This window comes from Apodemus sylvaticus, chromosome 1 (genome assembly GCF_947179515.1).
Source record: "Apodemus sylvaticus chromosome 1, mApoSyl1.1, whole genome shotgun sequence".
NCBI lineage: Eukaryota > Metazoa > Chordata > Mammalia > Rodentia > Muridae > Apodemus > Apodemus sylvaticus.
This window is the reverse complement of record NC_067472.1, coordinates 169,643,522-169,658,278: the sequence shown is the minus strand read 5'-3', so window position 1 is coordinate 169,658,278 and position 14,757 is coordinate 169,643,522. Positions and strand designations below refer to the sequence as shown.

The following is a 14,757-nucleotide window of genomic DNA, read 5'->3' as shown; positions in this document are numbered from 1 at the left end:
GAAGCTGGCATAGTGTAGTGGCGGATCTCCTCTGGCAAGGCCACACCGCCCAGACCCACCCAGACAGCACCATAAGAAACAGCTCACGCGACCCATCACGCTCCGTGTTTATAATTCAATTATAAATAATGCCTGGATACAAATAGCAGAATATCCAAAATCATACCCAGAGAAGTAACGCCCTGAATGATTCCAGTTGATGCGAGGTCTAGAGATGGGCTTGCCTGCTTAGGCATCTCAAACCGTGTATCTCTTGGACCCTGCCACCTCATTGTGTTAACGTGGCTACTGTACCTCTTTTGGGCCCATTGCAGACGGGACTTGGTCAGGGGCGAAAGCTTTGGTCTCCCAAATCTTTGCCTTTTGAATTCCTTTCAGGTAGATTTCTTCTAGCACATCAGCAAGAATTGTCTTAAGGCCACTTTTAGCTGTATGGGCGCCTGGAAGAAATGTTCATTTTTTTTTTCTTTTAAAGGTTTATTTATTTTATATGTATGAGTGATTTGCTTGCATATATGTAAGTGTGCTGTGTGTGCCTGGTGCCCTTGGCGGCAGAGGAGAGTGTGTTAGATCCCCTGGAATTGGAGTTACAGACTGCTGTGAATCTAGGTCTTCTCAAGAGCACCAGGTGATCCAACCATCCCTCCATTCCCGTCCCACATTGCTTTCCTTTTTTGAGACAGTCTTATATCTCCCAGGTTAGAGCGTGCTTCCTAGTTGAGTTTGACCTTGAACTCATGCGCCTGCTTCCACCTCCCAAGTGCTAGGATGGATGCTGTGTGCCCGTGTCCAGTGGACGTGCTGTTAGGGAGAGTCCAGGTTTCCTGCATGCCGGGCGGGTCACCGCCAGATGAGCCGCTGCCTTTCTAGCCCTGGCCCTTATAGCTCCCAAAGAAGGTGGCCGAGAGAAACCAGGGCCAGCCTAGCCCATCATTTTGAGTGGGTTTTCTGTCTTCTCTTTTAAGGGTACGAGCCACCCCCAGCCCTCTCACCCCTGCCCCCAGCTCCGTCTCCCCCAGCCTGGCAGGCCCGGGCCCTGGGCACTGCGCGCCTGCAGCTGGTAGAGTTCTCAGCGTTTGTGGAACCGCCAGACGCAGTTGACTCGGTGAGTGAAACCTGGGGCAGATGATGGGTGAGGGCGGAAGTGCCAAGACGGAAGGGAGAGAGCTCGGAGCTGCTGCGTCCCCATGGGCAGCAGCGAGGGGCAGCACCGCCTATCCTCACAGGAAGCGCCGTCCCCACCAGTCAACTTGAGCTGCGTCTACCTGGTTTTTTGAGATGGTCACTCACTGAACTTGAGTTTACCCAGGAGTCCAGTAAGCCTCAGGGATACGCGTGCATCTCTCTCACTGAAATCGCCGGCCCATGTTGCCGTGCCTGCTTTTATCGGTGTTCTGGGAACTGAACGGCTCATGACGTCATCTGACGTCAAAGTCCTGCTGTTAGGCAGGCTCTGCAGGAACACGAGGGGCCTGGGAGAGACCTGTAGTTCTTTTTTTTTTCTCCCCAGTTTTATTAATATATGTTACTTGGGACTCTGTAGCTCAGGCTAGCCTTGAATTCTGAGTGATTTTTCAGCTTCGTGAGGGCTGGGGTGGCAAGCATGCCCCGTGGGGTGCCCCGTGGGGTGCACCGCTTTTCATGTGAATTTGCCGAGCAGATATTTGGCCCCGGTGCTTCAGGACCTGGCTCTTTCTGTTTCGTGGGTCAACCATTTTCTAGAGTTATAGAATCTTCTGGGTTCTCTGCATCTGGTCAGCAGATGGGGGGAGAGAGAGGGTAGGATCGTCTAGGTGCCCTAGTGTTAAGGGCCTGACTTGAGTTGCCCATAACTCATCGTTTCCCTATGAGGAATAGGTCATAGGCAACTCATAGGTCTGTTCACATCTCAGTGGTCAGGTCTTAGTCATGTGCTCACAGCTAACTGCAGAGGCCTGGGAAATGTAGGTCCCTGCATGCAGTGTCTCAGCAGCCAAACTAACACCACTGCTCTGGTTGTCAAGGTTACTAAAAAGGGTGATCCTGGTGTGACTCACACTGGAAGTCTGGGATCCCAGCATCCTGGAGGCTGAAGGAGTGTTGCTTTTAGTTCAGAAGTCGGTCTCAGGGCTGAGGGTTTAGCTGTCCATGAAACTCCGGGGTCCAGTCGACCCCACCCCACGCCACTCCTACCCCTGGCTGCAAATACTGGGTGTGTTGGTGTGTGTGTACAAGCTCAACACCCTGGGGGTGGAGGCAGGAGGATGGGAAGTTTGTGGTTATCTTCTTGTACACTGGGAGTTTTGAGTCCAAGCAGGAATACACAAGATGCTATCTCAGTCACGCAAGCTGGGCATGGTGGAGCACACCTTTAATCTCAGCACTTGGGATACAGAGGCAGGAAGATCTCTGAGAGTTTGAGGACAGCCTGGTCCACAGAGAGAGTTTTAGGACAGCCAGGGGATACATAGAGAGACCCCATCTCAAAAACAACAACAAATCAAACCAATTGCACTATAATAGTAAATTCAAAGCCAGCTACGCAAAGTTCCCCTATTTCAAAAGCCAGAAAGAAGAGCATGGCTGTCTGCACCTTTCATTTCCCAGGACTGGGGAGGTAGAGGCAGGTGAGATGAAGTTCCAAGCCAGCCAGGTCTGCAGAGTGCAACCCTGTGCAGAGTGAGACTCTGGTGCACAATAGCAAATAAGCAAACGGGACAGCAACAATAACAACAAACCAGAAAGAAAAACAAACCTCAACCAAAAAACTCCCCCAACAGAACCCCAAAAACCCCAACAAACTTACACAAAACAAAACCAAAAAACCAGAAGGAGAAAACCAAGCTGCACTCAGACAAAATGGCCACAACAAGGGTGAAGAACACCCTCCCAGTGCACTCGGAGCGGAAGCTGAAGACCTCTCTGCGCCCTCTGAACCCATTCCTGCTGTGTCTTTGCCCCTCCTGCCTCAGAGCCTATTTGCTTTTTCAAAGCGCGTGTGCGTGTGGTGTGTCTGTGTGTGTGTGTGTGTATGTGTGTATGTGTGTGTTACAGCATTGGATCCCCTGGAGCTGGAGTTACAGGTGGTTGTGAGCCACCTCTCTTGCAGGTCTGTACCACCATACCTGATTCATAGACCATCACTTGAGTCTTTTTCTATACTTTTTAAAAAATTTATTTTCTATGAATACACTATAGCTGTCTTCTCACAAATCCAGAAGGCGGCATCAGATCCCAATACAAACGGTTGTGAGCCACCGTGTGGTTGCTGGGAATTGAACTCAGGACCTGTGGAAGAACAGTCAGTGCTCTTAACCACTGAGCTATCTCTCTAGCCCTCACCTTTTTCTATTCTTACAAGGATTTTTTTCATGGTATAAATTATTCCTGACATTTCCATTATCTGTAAGTTATTTTCTGCTTCTGTTCTTTGTGGTAGACTGACTTCTGCAGGTTCAGGGAGGTTTTAGTCGTCTTTTTGCCCCAGGACCAAAACCAGTGTCACCATACAGCCAGCCTGTGTAGTTCTTGTGTATACAGATGCTCTCCCTGAGGAGCTAGTGAAGGTTTCCTGAAAGGACATGTGTGCTTTGGGCTTTGAGGGTCATGTAAGAGTTTGCTCTGTGCAGCATCGTAAATTCCAGGCTCAGAAATGAAACTTTTCAGGAAATTAATGATAGAATACGGTGGGGGCTGGTCAGGTTACAGAGGAGGATTCTGGGTACTGGGTCAGCTCTGGAGCTGTATGAGAGATGAACGAATGTTGGATAAGCTAGACCAGAGATTTGACAAGGATGAGATCTGAGCAGGTTGGGACAATAGGGACAGAGAAGGACAGCTTGCTGGATGTGGCTGGAGGCATGGCTGTGTGCTGGCCGGTGGGTGTGCCGGGTGACGGCCTAGGTCCAGCCCACAGCCCCTCACCCTGTGCTGTCTCTGCAGTTCCAGAGGCATCTGTTTGTCCATATCAGCCAGCAGTGTCCCAGCCCTGGAGCACCACCCCTGGAGAGCGTGGACGTGCGGCAGATCTACGACAAATTCCCTGAGAAGAAGGGCGGCCTCCGGGAGTTGTATGACCGAGGGCCACCCCATGCCTTCTTCCTGGTCAAGTTCTGGGTGAGTGCTCTGGAGTAGTGAGACTCTCATCCAGGTCCGAGCAGGGTCTCGGGTCTGAGCTACACTTGAAAACCTGCAGCCGCGTGGGAGAGTGTGTCAGAGGCACTCCGCTGCTTCTCAGGACCCCTGCTCTGTGACAGACGCTGAGTGCAGATCTTGGGGACGTGGAGGACCGTCTGTAACCAGCTGTGGCTAAGAGCACCTTCAGTCTTTCTCAGGCCCACCTGGTTTGGAGTCTAGTTGCATGAAGATCTTGCAAGATCTTCTCACAATTGAAGATGTCAGGGTGGTGCCAGGGTCTGGTCCTCCAAAGGATGTCCACACGGGATTTCAGTCAGTTTGGTGTCCCTGGGTGTCTGGTTATAAGGCTTCCTGAGCCTTCTGTCATGGTACACGCCTGACATCCCAATGCTCAGGCGTCTGAGGTAGGAGAATCCAGAGGACAGCTCTCCCTACTTAGGGAGACCTTAGCTCAAACAAAACAAAATAAAGGGGCTGGAGAGATGGTTCTGTGGTTAAGGCCTGCTCTTCGCAAGAGGACCTAGGCTCAATTCCCAGGACTACATGGGAGCTCACAAGTCTTTTACTTTAGTTGAGAGGAACTCCTCTGGCTTCTGAGAATACTTAACATATGTAGTGCACAGACAGATGGACATATAGGCAGCACACCCATGTATATAAAATGAAAGTAAATAAATCTTGAAAAAAGACAAAACCAACAAAATCCCCAAGCTTTCTGGGTGGAGGCCTGAGATGGCTCCAAAAAGGCTTTCAGGCTGTGGGAGGCAACTGCGGCCTTCCTACCTGTCCTGGAACTAGCTCTGTAGCCCAGAGATATGCCTTCTTCTGCCTCCAAGTGCTGGGATTAAGGCTGAGCACCCACACACGTGTCCGTGTCCTTCCATTGTGAGACGTTCTCCTTCCCTAGGGGAGTCTAGCCTGGGCTGGTCTCTTCCTGCTTCAACCTCCCAAGGGCTGGGTAGCTGGCGTGGTAGGCGGAGCCCTGGCCAAAGAGCTGCAGCTAAAGTCAGGGCAGAGAACAGGCGCTCTGCATTCTCAAGGCCACAGGCTTCTGGCATTTGGGTGAGCAAGAGTTCATTCCTGATTGACAGGCAGTGCTCTAGGGAGGAGGCGGGCCTTGCTGCAGGTGGGAAGTCACCACCTGCTTTTAGGACAGTAGGGAGGGCTGAGGGAGGATGTGAAACCGTAACCAGTTGCTAGGGGTAACATGCCTGCTGTAACTAGGCCCTTGGCAGGGCTAACATCCATTTCCCCCTTCTCCATTTTCTTACTCTTAAAACTTCCAACCCCATCCCCCCCTTTTTTTCTTCTTGTTTTGAGACACAGCGTCCCACTGTATGTAGACCATGCTGGTCTCAAACTCGCAATCCTTCTGCATCGGCCTCTCAAGTGCCAGCGTTCTAAGCTTGCACTGTTATTGCCTCGTTCGAGCTGAACTCTAGAGAGCTAGGGGCTTCAGGCAGAACAGTTAGGTTCTATGACTCCTAGAGAATGCGAGTCAGGACTGTTTGGGGGACCTTGGCTTCTCTAGTCCTGGAACAGGAGGTAAGTCTAATACAGAGCACAGTTCATGCTGACCTGGGGACTTTGGAAGGTGAGATGGTGCGGGCACAGGCAAGTGTGTGCAAATCCCGGGCTCCGGGTCGGGATTTGCTGGGCGCCCGCCAGCTCACCTGTGCCTCGCCATCTCCTCTCAGGCGGACCTGAACTGGGGCCCCAGTGCTGAGGAGGCAGGGAGCAGTGGAGGTGGCGGTGCCTTCTACGGAGTGAGCAGCCAGTACGAGAGTCGGGAGCTCATGACGCTGACCTGTTCCTCCAAGGTCTGCTCCTTTGGCAAGCAAGTGGTGGAGAAGGTAGAGGTAAGGCCCAGCGATAGGGCGCTGCATGCACCAAGAGTAAGTAGTCACAGCATGAGGTGTGTGTGTGAGGCGGGGCTACCCGGCTTCTCTGGCAGTTAGTACACGCACTAGGAGGTAACTCAAGACTTCAAAGGCTGAGGATATAGTTCATTTTGTGGAGTGCTTGCCCTGTACCATGTAAACCAAGCATCAAGAGTTTCAAAGTCTATCCTGAGCTATATAAGGAATTCCAGGCTAGCCTGGGCTACATGAGACCCTGTCTCCAACCAAACATAAACAAGCCACTAAAAGTCACAACTAGGGCTTGTTTCAAGGGTTGAAAGGTATAGAGGTGGATTCTACAAGATGAAAAAGACTCTTAAGGGTGTGTATGGTAGGAGTCGTGGAATTGGGCAGTAGATATGTTTATACTTCAGGGCCTGTGAGGTCTTAAAGCCTCTAGCTCAGGGTGGAGATGCTATTGAGGGTGTTTGGAGGTCACTGGGGTTTCAGAACAGACAGAGGAGAAGGAGGGTACCTTGTCTGCAGGTTCAGAGGCCTAGGGTCTCTGGTCATTAAAGTTGAGGTGCTCAGGGGACTCTGGCTGAGGGAGTTGACAGTGGCTTCTCAGAGGCTAAGGGTGAAGCCTTGGTCCTAGGGTGGCCGTGGTCTCTCAGCTGCCGTGTTTCCCACGCAGACGGAGCGGGCCCAGCGGGAGGACGGACGCTTTGTGTACCGCCTGCTGCGCTCTCCCATGTGTGAGTACCTGGTGAACTTCCTGCACAAGCTCCGGCAGCTGCCTGAACGCTACATGATGAACAGTGTCCTGGAGAACTTCACCATCCTCCAGGTGACTCGCTGGGGCAGGCAGACCCTCAGCTCCTGGGGGCTCCACAGCAGCCCTCCCTCAGCCCAGGCTCTGCCAGCTGATGAGATCCCTTCATCCAGAAGATGATGGGATGGGGTGGGAGGACAGGACTCAGGCTGTCCTGTGGAGAGCCTCTCTTCCCGAGGGCAGCTGAGGTACCTCAGCGTCTAAACATCCGGCTTATCCGAGAAGTCCAGAGAAGAAGGGAATTCCTTTTATTTGGGGGTTGTGCTAATATGATCTGCTGACCCTCTGCCTGTGGCATGGTGGGGACCCCTTTTCTTGGGAATGCCATATGATGGGGAGCCCCTTCCTGCCATCTCTCAGCTTAGGGGAACCTTTCTGCTTGGGGCCCATACACGCCATGGCGGGTTTTTCTTTCTTGATAACTATGGTGGGCAGGGCAGGGCCATGCCCTGTACCCCCACACCCCTGCCCTCATCCCCACCCTACAGTGTAAGCCTGTTCTGGCAGGTCGTGACAAACAGGGACACTCAGGAACTGCTGCTGTGTACTGCCTACGTCTTTGAAGTCTCCACCACTGACCGCGGGGCCCAGCACCACATCTACCGCCTGGTCAAGGACTGATGGAGCCCCGTTGCTGGTTTTATTTTTTTTTTCCCTTTTTCCCCAGAACATCCCCTTCCTAGGAAGGAGCCTTTTGCTCTCCCTGTAAGAGAGATTTGGAGAGGGGCCGTGATTTTTAAAAAGGCCTAATCTCAGAAGCATGAGCCATTGGGGGGCTGGCTTCTCCTAGAAAGGAGCCCGAAGTTTGGTTAGTGGGCTAAGTGAGCTGGGTTTGAGTTTAGATCCCCAACACGCGGACCTCACATGTGACAGGACACACCACTCCAGAGCAGCAGGGCTTGAGGACGGGAGTGCTCACAGGAACAGCACTGGCCACAGGGCTCTCCTTGCTCTTCTGGAAGGGGGGCTGGGCCCTGTGGGACATACCACTTGTTGCCCTGTAACCTTCCTGTTTCCTGTTGTCTCATGTCTGCCTCTTCCCCCGCACCCTTTCTCTGCGATCTGTAATGTCACAGATAGAAGATAATGGTTTCCCAGCTTAGGGTTGGGTGAAGTGGGACCTGAAAGTTTTTTTTTAATATAAGGAGATATTTATACACAGTGTTAGGGATGTAATCTTCTCTCAGCTAGGCAGTGGGGTGGGACTTCTTGATCTCTCCCCCCACCGCATTTAAGTGAGCCGTGGACAACCCTGCCACCTTCCTTCCCCAAGAGTGATGGTTTATGTTTGAAGGAGAATAAAGCTATTTTTACCATAAAAAAAAAAAACTGAAGGGGATTTATTTGAGGTGACATGTGGGAGGTGGCAGACAGATGGCGTGGGGAGGAGGAAGCAGGGAAGTGAGGGAGGCTGGGCACGAAAGTCCCTGGTCCTGTGGGGGAAGCAAGCGCAGGCTGTCGATAGGGCAGACAGCTGGGTTCCCCAGGGAATGAGGCCTGAGGCACGGGCTCCAAGCCTGTGACCAACCAGGAAGGAGACATTTCCTGACTGCGTGGAGGTGCGTGGGTGCCGACGGGTGGGCTGGGGCCTAGCGGTACCGGGCCAGCCGGTCATAGACGTGATCCAGATTTCTACACAGGAATATTGAGAGTGTCATGAAGCCGAGCTGGGAAAAAAGGAGATGCTTCAGGGTTGGAGAAAGGGAGAGGCAAGGGGTGGGCAGGCATAAGAGCTGGGAGCCATTGGCAGCGTTGAGAGCGGAAAGCTAAGCAGTAGTCTGCAGACGAGAGCTCAGGGCAAGCCTAGGGTCCTTTATTCTGGAGGCTCGGCAGCCTCCGTCTGTGCCTCGACCTCCTCAGCACCCGCACTCTCGGTCTCAAGTGGCTCCTCCTCTGCATCCCACAAGGGCCAGGGCCCCACGGCCATAGGTAGCTTGCCTTGTGGAGCCTTGTCCCCCCATGTGGGGCAGGTACCCGCCATGCCCCAGCTGCCCCACGGGGTGCTGCTGCGTCCGCTGCTGCTGCTTAGCCCGCCCCAGCGCCCGCCGCTGCCTTCAGCGTTCAGCCCTGGCGTAGGGTTCGAACCCTCGGCTCCCGGCAGCGGCAGCGCGGGCTCTCTACTGAGAGCTCGGCGCTGTAGCTGCAGACACAGCGCCATCCCGCTCACCTGCGGGAGAGGGGAGGAGGCAGCACTGCGCGTACAGCCAATCAGAACTTAGAGAAGCCAGGCCTCCGCCCCACCCCATGCTATTGTGGTGATAAATAACTACGCCTCCGCTAAGTATGCGCGTTACCTCGGCCATGGGAAAACATCTACAATAGACAAATCACTGATCGGGACGGGGTCAAGTCACCTCAAGAAGACCGACTCCCAGACAGATTCCCACTATGGAGATGATATTGTTGTGCAGCCACTTCTGGAGGCTCTGCGCACAGCCCTGGGGATGCAGAAGACGTGTTAAGGCGGCATGGCTTCCGCAACTCACCCTTAAGCCAAAGGGGCCCGGTGGATCCCTTTTTAGGTACCCAATGCCTAAATATCCGCTTCGCCCTGGGCCCGCGTTCCAGGTGCCGCCCTTATTAGGCCACGTCTCTCATCCTCAGAGGGCTCCGCCCCTTCCTTAACTACCTTTCTAGTAGCACAGTCCAGCTCAAGATCTGCAGGCATACTATGCCCCTGAGTAGGTCATGCCTAGTAATAACAACGGACTGCCCTTTTGGTCTGGTTCTCTTTTCGTGGGCTCACCTCCCAAGGCCTGCCTCCTGACGCCACACCCTGTGTAGACCTGGACCCCATCAGAGGTCCCCTGAACCCTCTCCGGCCTCGCCCAGCTTTCAGTTCTTGACTCCTGAAGCCTGTGTGGCCATACTCACATCCCAGGCTCCCGCCCCTTCTGCCTTTTTTTCCCTACCCTTCGTCCTGAAGCCATGCCTCCGATTATAGTCGCACCCTCCAAGCCCTGCCCACTCTTAAGATCCCGCCCCTTAAGAGCCCCTCCCACCGAGGGCCCACTTCTCCCGTGCCCCGCCCTGCCCCAGGCCCAAGGTCCAGAGCCACACGCTACCCCTAGTCCCACCTCACGGTAGATGTGGGCTTTTGCAGGGACTGCACATATGTCAGCAGTCTGCCTCAGCTTCGCCCGCGGCCCCTGCTGGTTTAGCTGGGAGAAAAAGACCTTATCCGAGCCGGTGGAGTCATTGGTCGCCGTGGAATTGTAGCAGGAGCAGGGCACGAAGGGCTCCTCAGACTTGTTCGCTTTCAGCATCTGGGCCTTGTTCCAGTCCCGTGGAGATTGCCAGCCGCAGCAGCGCAGCTGATGGGGAAGGGGACAGAGTCAGGGGCCCGGGGTCACGGGTGTAGGTGTGCAGCCAGGCCTGGGATGACGGCTGTGTATGTGGCAATGGGCTAGAGGTGTGGTGGGGCCGAGGGACTGAGCACATGACAGGGTGAGCCTGCATTTTGGACGGTGTGGTTGTCTCGGGATAGGTGGATAGGGAGCGGGCACTATATGTGACTAGGGGTGGGGTTCCCTAGCATAGAAATTTTGGGACCGGGGTGGAGGAATCCCAGGGTCTAGAATCTGGGAACTTAGTTACATAAGGGCAGAAATGCTGCCATTTGGGGGTGCCCAAGCCATTCGGCAAGCGTGGGGATGAGGGAATAGATGACCTGCAGGCCACACGCACACAGAGCCTCTCTTAAGGCGAAGCTGAGACGGTCAAACCCGGAGCCTAAGGACTCACTAAAGGTTCTGAGACGGGAGAGCTCACACACCTGGAACTGTGCATAATCCCAGCTCTCCTCAGCTGCTGTCTCATCCGGATTCGTGCGGTAGCTCTGGATCGTCCGCAGCACCAATTCCTGCACCCTGCGCTCCAGCTGAGGGGTGTAGATGAGGCTGGACCCAGTCACCCCGTCTGCCCCAGCCACCTCCCATGGTGTTCACCCCAGGAACATACATAACTTTGCCACTCTTAGGGTTTTTTTTTTTTTTTTTTTTTTCCTTGAAAGATTGGCAGTGACTCTCTTCCTCAGAATCTCCTAAGTGTTTGTAAGGGTGTTTCTTAGGTCTCCACTGCATGTTCTTTTTAAAATTACTACTTAAAAATAAATTCAAGATTAGTTTTCTGTAGCTTCCATTTGAAGATAGAGAGCTTCCGTCTCTATCTTGAGTGCTGAGATTACAGGTACCAAATGTTGGGGATCAAACCAACCAACGCTCAGCCAGCTGAACAAACGCTGTGAAGCAGAAGTCAATATGTGTCTGTCTCTGCCCTCTCCTCTCTCCAGGGTCTCTCTATGTAACCTCAGCTGTCCTGGAATTTATTGTATAGACCAAGCTGGCCTCACAGAGGTCTGCCTGCCTCTTCCTTCAGAGCACTGGAATTAAAAGGGTGTGCCATCACACACGACCCCTCTTTTTATCAGTCGATGTGGCCTCCTTGGTCTCTCCTGCTAATATGATTCTCCACCTCAGCCTGTGAGTACCCAGGAGCACAAGCAGCACTACACCAGCTTTCCCTCCCGTCTCCGCACGCCTCCCTGTACCTCTTTGTCCGTGTGTCTTTCTCTGTGTGTTGTTCTATGGCCCAGCTCCCTGGCTGACGGCAGTGCCCACCTGCCTTTCTGTCTCTGCCCCAGACCCTCAACCTCCAAACCTTGGGTAAAGGTGTTAGCAAACTCACCCGGACCCGCTGAGTGGAGATGAGGATCCCCAAGGTTATCTGTGTGGCAAACAGGAGCAGCAGCATTCCGAAATACTGAGGACAGAGTGGAGAGCGCGCTCAGATGCTCAGGCCTTCCAGGGGCTGGCCCCAAATGGGGGTGGGGAACGCCACTCACCAGGCCCAGAAGACAGCGCAGCTCCTTTAGAGCTCCCACACAGCCCAGGAGAGCCAGGGCCATGGTGAGGACACCCGAGACAGCCAGGACCTTGGACCAGGTCTGCAGTGGCACGAAGGACAAACCTGAGGAGGTGAGAGTCAGTGAGAGTCAGTGAGAGCCAGTGAGAGTCAGTGAGAGTCAGTGAGAGCCAGTGAGAGCCAGTGAGAGTCAGTGAGAGCCAGTGAGAGCCAGTGAGAGCCGGTGAGAGCCAGTGAGAGCCAGTGAGAGTCAGTGAGAGCCAGTGAGAGCCAGTGAGAGCCAGTGAGAGTCAGTGAGAGCCAGTGAGAGCCAGTGAGAGTCAGTGAGAGCCAGTGAGAGCCAGTGAGAGTCAGTGAGAGCCGGTGACAGTCGGTGAGAGCCGGTGAGAGTCAGTGAGAGCCAGTGAGAGCCAGTGAGAGCCAGCGAGAGTCAGTGAGAGCCAGTGAGAGCCAGTGAGAGCCAGTGAGAGCCAGTGAGAGCCAGTGAGAGTCAGTGAGAGTCGGTGAGAGTCAGTGAGAGTCAGAGTCAGTGAGAGCCAGTGAGAGCCAGTGAGAGTCAGCGAGAGTCAGTGAGAGTCGGTGACAGTCGGTGACAGTCGGTGAGAGCCAGTGAGAGCCAGTGAGAGTCAGTGAGAGCCAGTGAGAGTCAGTGAGAGTCAGAGCCAGTAAGAGCCAGTGAGAGCCAGTGAGAGCCAGTGAGAGCCAGTGAGAGTCGGTGAGAGTCAGTGAGAGCCGGTGAGAGCCAGTGAGAGTCAGTGAGAGCCGGTGAGAGTCAGTGAGAGCCAGTGAGAGTCAGTGAGAGTCAGTGAGAGCCAGTGAGAGCCAGTGAGAGTCAGTGAGAGCCAGTGAGAGCCGGTGAGAGTCAGTGAGAGCCAGTGAGAGCCAGTGAGAGTCAGTGAGAGTCAGTGAGAGCCAGTGAGAGTCAGTGAGAGCCAGTGAGAGTCAGTGAGAGCCAGTGAGAGCCAGTGAGAGCCAGTGAGAGTCAGTGAGAGTCAGTGAGAGCCAGTGAGAGTCAGTGAGAGTCAGCGAGAGCCAGCGAGAGCCAGTGAGAGCCAGTGAGAGCCAGTGAGAGTCAGAGCCAGTGAGAGCCAGTGAGAGCCAGTGAGAGTCCGTGAGAGTCAGAGTCAGTGAGAGCCAGTGAGAGCCAGTGACAGTCAGTGAGAGTCAGTGACAGTCAGTGAGAGTGGGCTGGGGGACCGCAGCTCCACTCGGCCGCCCAGGAAGGGCCCCATCGCTTCCATCCCTGTGTCCCTTACTCTAAATCTGCCTGGGTGGGTCTCTGTTTCTGTCTCATGCTGGGTTGGGTTTTTTCCCTCTTAGATTCCTGTATTTCTAGTCCCTGAACTTTCTTCTTCCTTCCTCCCTCCCTTCCCTCCCTTCCCTTTCCTTTCTCTCTCTCTCTTTCTCTCTCTCTCTCTCTCTCTCTCTCTCTTTCTTTCTTTCTTTCTTTCTTTCTTTCTTTCTTTCTTTCTTTCTTTCTTTCTTTCTTTCTTTCTTTCTTTCTTTCTCTGAGAGAAGGTTTCTCTGTGTAACAGCCTTGGCCTTCCTGGAACTCGCTTTGTAATCCAGGCTGGCCATGAACTCAGAGATCTGCCCACCTCTTCCTCCCGAGTGTTGGGACTAAAGGCATGGGCCACCATGCTCAGCTGAATCCATTTCTTAAACCTTTCAAGGGCAAGGAAGTAAAAAAAATCAATTTCCTGGATTTTTTCATTTTTTTTTTTTCTGAGGCAGAGTCTCAGGTAACTCAGGCTGGCCTTGAACTCACTTTGTAGCCAGGGGTGACCTGGAACTTCTGATCTTCCCACATACACCTCCCTTTGCTGGGATGACAGGTGTGAGCCACCACATATACCCTAGAATTGTTCTGAGGTTCCTGCGAGAGTGCTGTTCAATCCCGCGGTCAATGTGGTAAGTCTGAATTGCTATGGTTTTGATGCTCCCTCCTTAAGCGGTTTCCTTGTTATTATTACTTATTTTTGCTCTTGCCCTTCCTGGATGTGTGACACACAGCAAGAGACTTCCCTTCTCTGAACCTCAACAAGGGAGAGTCTCTGAGCCTCAGTTCAAAATGAGACACAGGAAGTATTTGAGAGATATCTCTCACTTCTGTTATTCGTAATCAAGGCCTCATTTTGCCGTGGTTGTTTTGGAGGCAGAACCTCATTATCCAGCCTGGCTCCAACCCAGTGTAGTCTAGGATGGCCTGGAACTTCTGATCCCACCTCCTGGGAGCTGGGACAATAGGCATGCACCACTATATCTGGTTTACATTTCCTATTTGCCAGCAAAGACACAGCTTACTAGAGGCGCAGTGGCAGTGGCCTATGGGGGGCCAGAGCTGAGGCCCCACCTGGGAAGACAGTAACTACTGAGGGCTTCCTCAGGGCAAGTGAGATAGATGCCTTGGGGTGGGGTTCTGGGTTTAAGTCCATCCCAGCAAGACCCTCCCCTACTGCCCAGCCCCCCTCACCCACAAAGGACACGAAGCTGGTCTTGTCAATGAGTATCCAGGTGCCAAAGCAGAAAATCAGGCCGCCTAGTACCTAGGGGAAGAGAAGAGAAGGAGGCTAGGGCAGGTCCAGGGCCACGGTGGCCCTGGGAGCCCGGCTCCGTAGCCATGAGTAGACTCACAAAGAAGAAGAGGTTGAAGACGAAGAGGAAGTACTTGATGAGGCTGAGACAACTCTCTTGGGCGGACATCTTCGCCTAGATGGGGAGCGACCCACTCGAGGAACCCAGACAGAAGAGGTGTTGGCCACAGTGGGGAAGGGGAAGAATGGGCAGAGAAAGACAGAGACAGAGAGGCACAAAGGGAGAGCGCAGAGAAAGAGGAAGTTCCGGGTGGAGCTCCACCCCGCCCTGCTCTGTTCATTTGGTTTCTGTCAGCAGGGGCCCTATCTTCTTCACAGGTTCCACGGGGTGCACACCAGTACCTGAGGGTCCTTGGAATATGTGGGTACCAGGGACACAATGGGGGGTTCCTCACAGGTGTCCATGGCTCAGGCAGGGTGCACAGGGCCTTCTGATGGACTTCCACTCACTCGGCGCTGGGACCTCAAGGTTGTCTGTGCAGAGGCCAACCTCACAGACACTCTGACCTCA

The 14,757-nt window shown here is 53.6% G+C and overlaps 2 protein-coding genes across 9 annotated transcripts in view; one reads left to right on the top strand and one right to left on the bottom strand.

Moving 5' to 3' along the window:
• Positions 1–8,118, top strand: part of Tead2 (TEA domain transcription factor 2) — a 16,796-nt gene extending 8,678 nt beyond the window's left edge. For all 6 annotated transcript variants that reach the window (XM_052163248.1, XM_052163282.1, XM_052163271.1 and 3 more), the window contains 5 exons: positions 966–1,105; positions 3,922–4,095; positions 5,814–5,975; positions 6,652–6,804; positions 7,297–8,118. In XM_052163248.1, the coding sequence (XP_052019208.1) occupies positions 966–1,105; positions 3,922–4,095; positions 5,814–5,975; positions 6,652–6,804; positions 7,297–7,410 (743 nt within the window). In that variant the 3' untranslated portion in view covers positions 7,411–8,118. The remainder of the gene's footprint in view (positions 1–965; positions 1,106–3,921; positions 4,096–5,813; positions 5,976–6,651; positions 6,805–7,296) is intronic.
• Positions 8,108–14,757, bottom strand: Cd37 (CD37 molecule). Of its 3 annotated transcripts, XM_052163329.1 has the most exons (9): positions 14,589–14,757; positions 14,287–14,361; positions 14,126–14,198; positions 11,633–11,757; positions 11,476–11,550; positions 10,565–10,669; positions 9,867–10,103; positions 9,144–9,227; positions 8,108–8,456 (listed from the first exon to the last, which is right to left on the bottom strand). In XM_052163329.1, exons 1-9 carry the CDS (start codon positions 14,649–14,651, stop codon positions 8,379–8,381), a joined length of 915 nt encoding a protein of 304 aa, XP_052019289.1. In that variant the 5' UTR covers positions 14,652–14,757; the 3' UTR covers positions 8,108–8,378. The 3 variants fall into 3 exon arrangements, with proteins under 3 accessions (XP_052019289.1, XP_052019278.1, XP_052019267.1); XM_052163318.1 differs by lacking the exon at positions 14,287–14,361 and having other exon boundaries at positions 14,589–14,752; XM_052163307.1 differs by lacking the exon at positions 14,589–14,757 and having other exon boundaries at positions 14,287–14,485.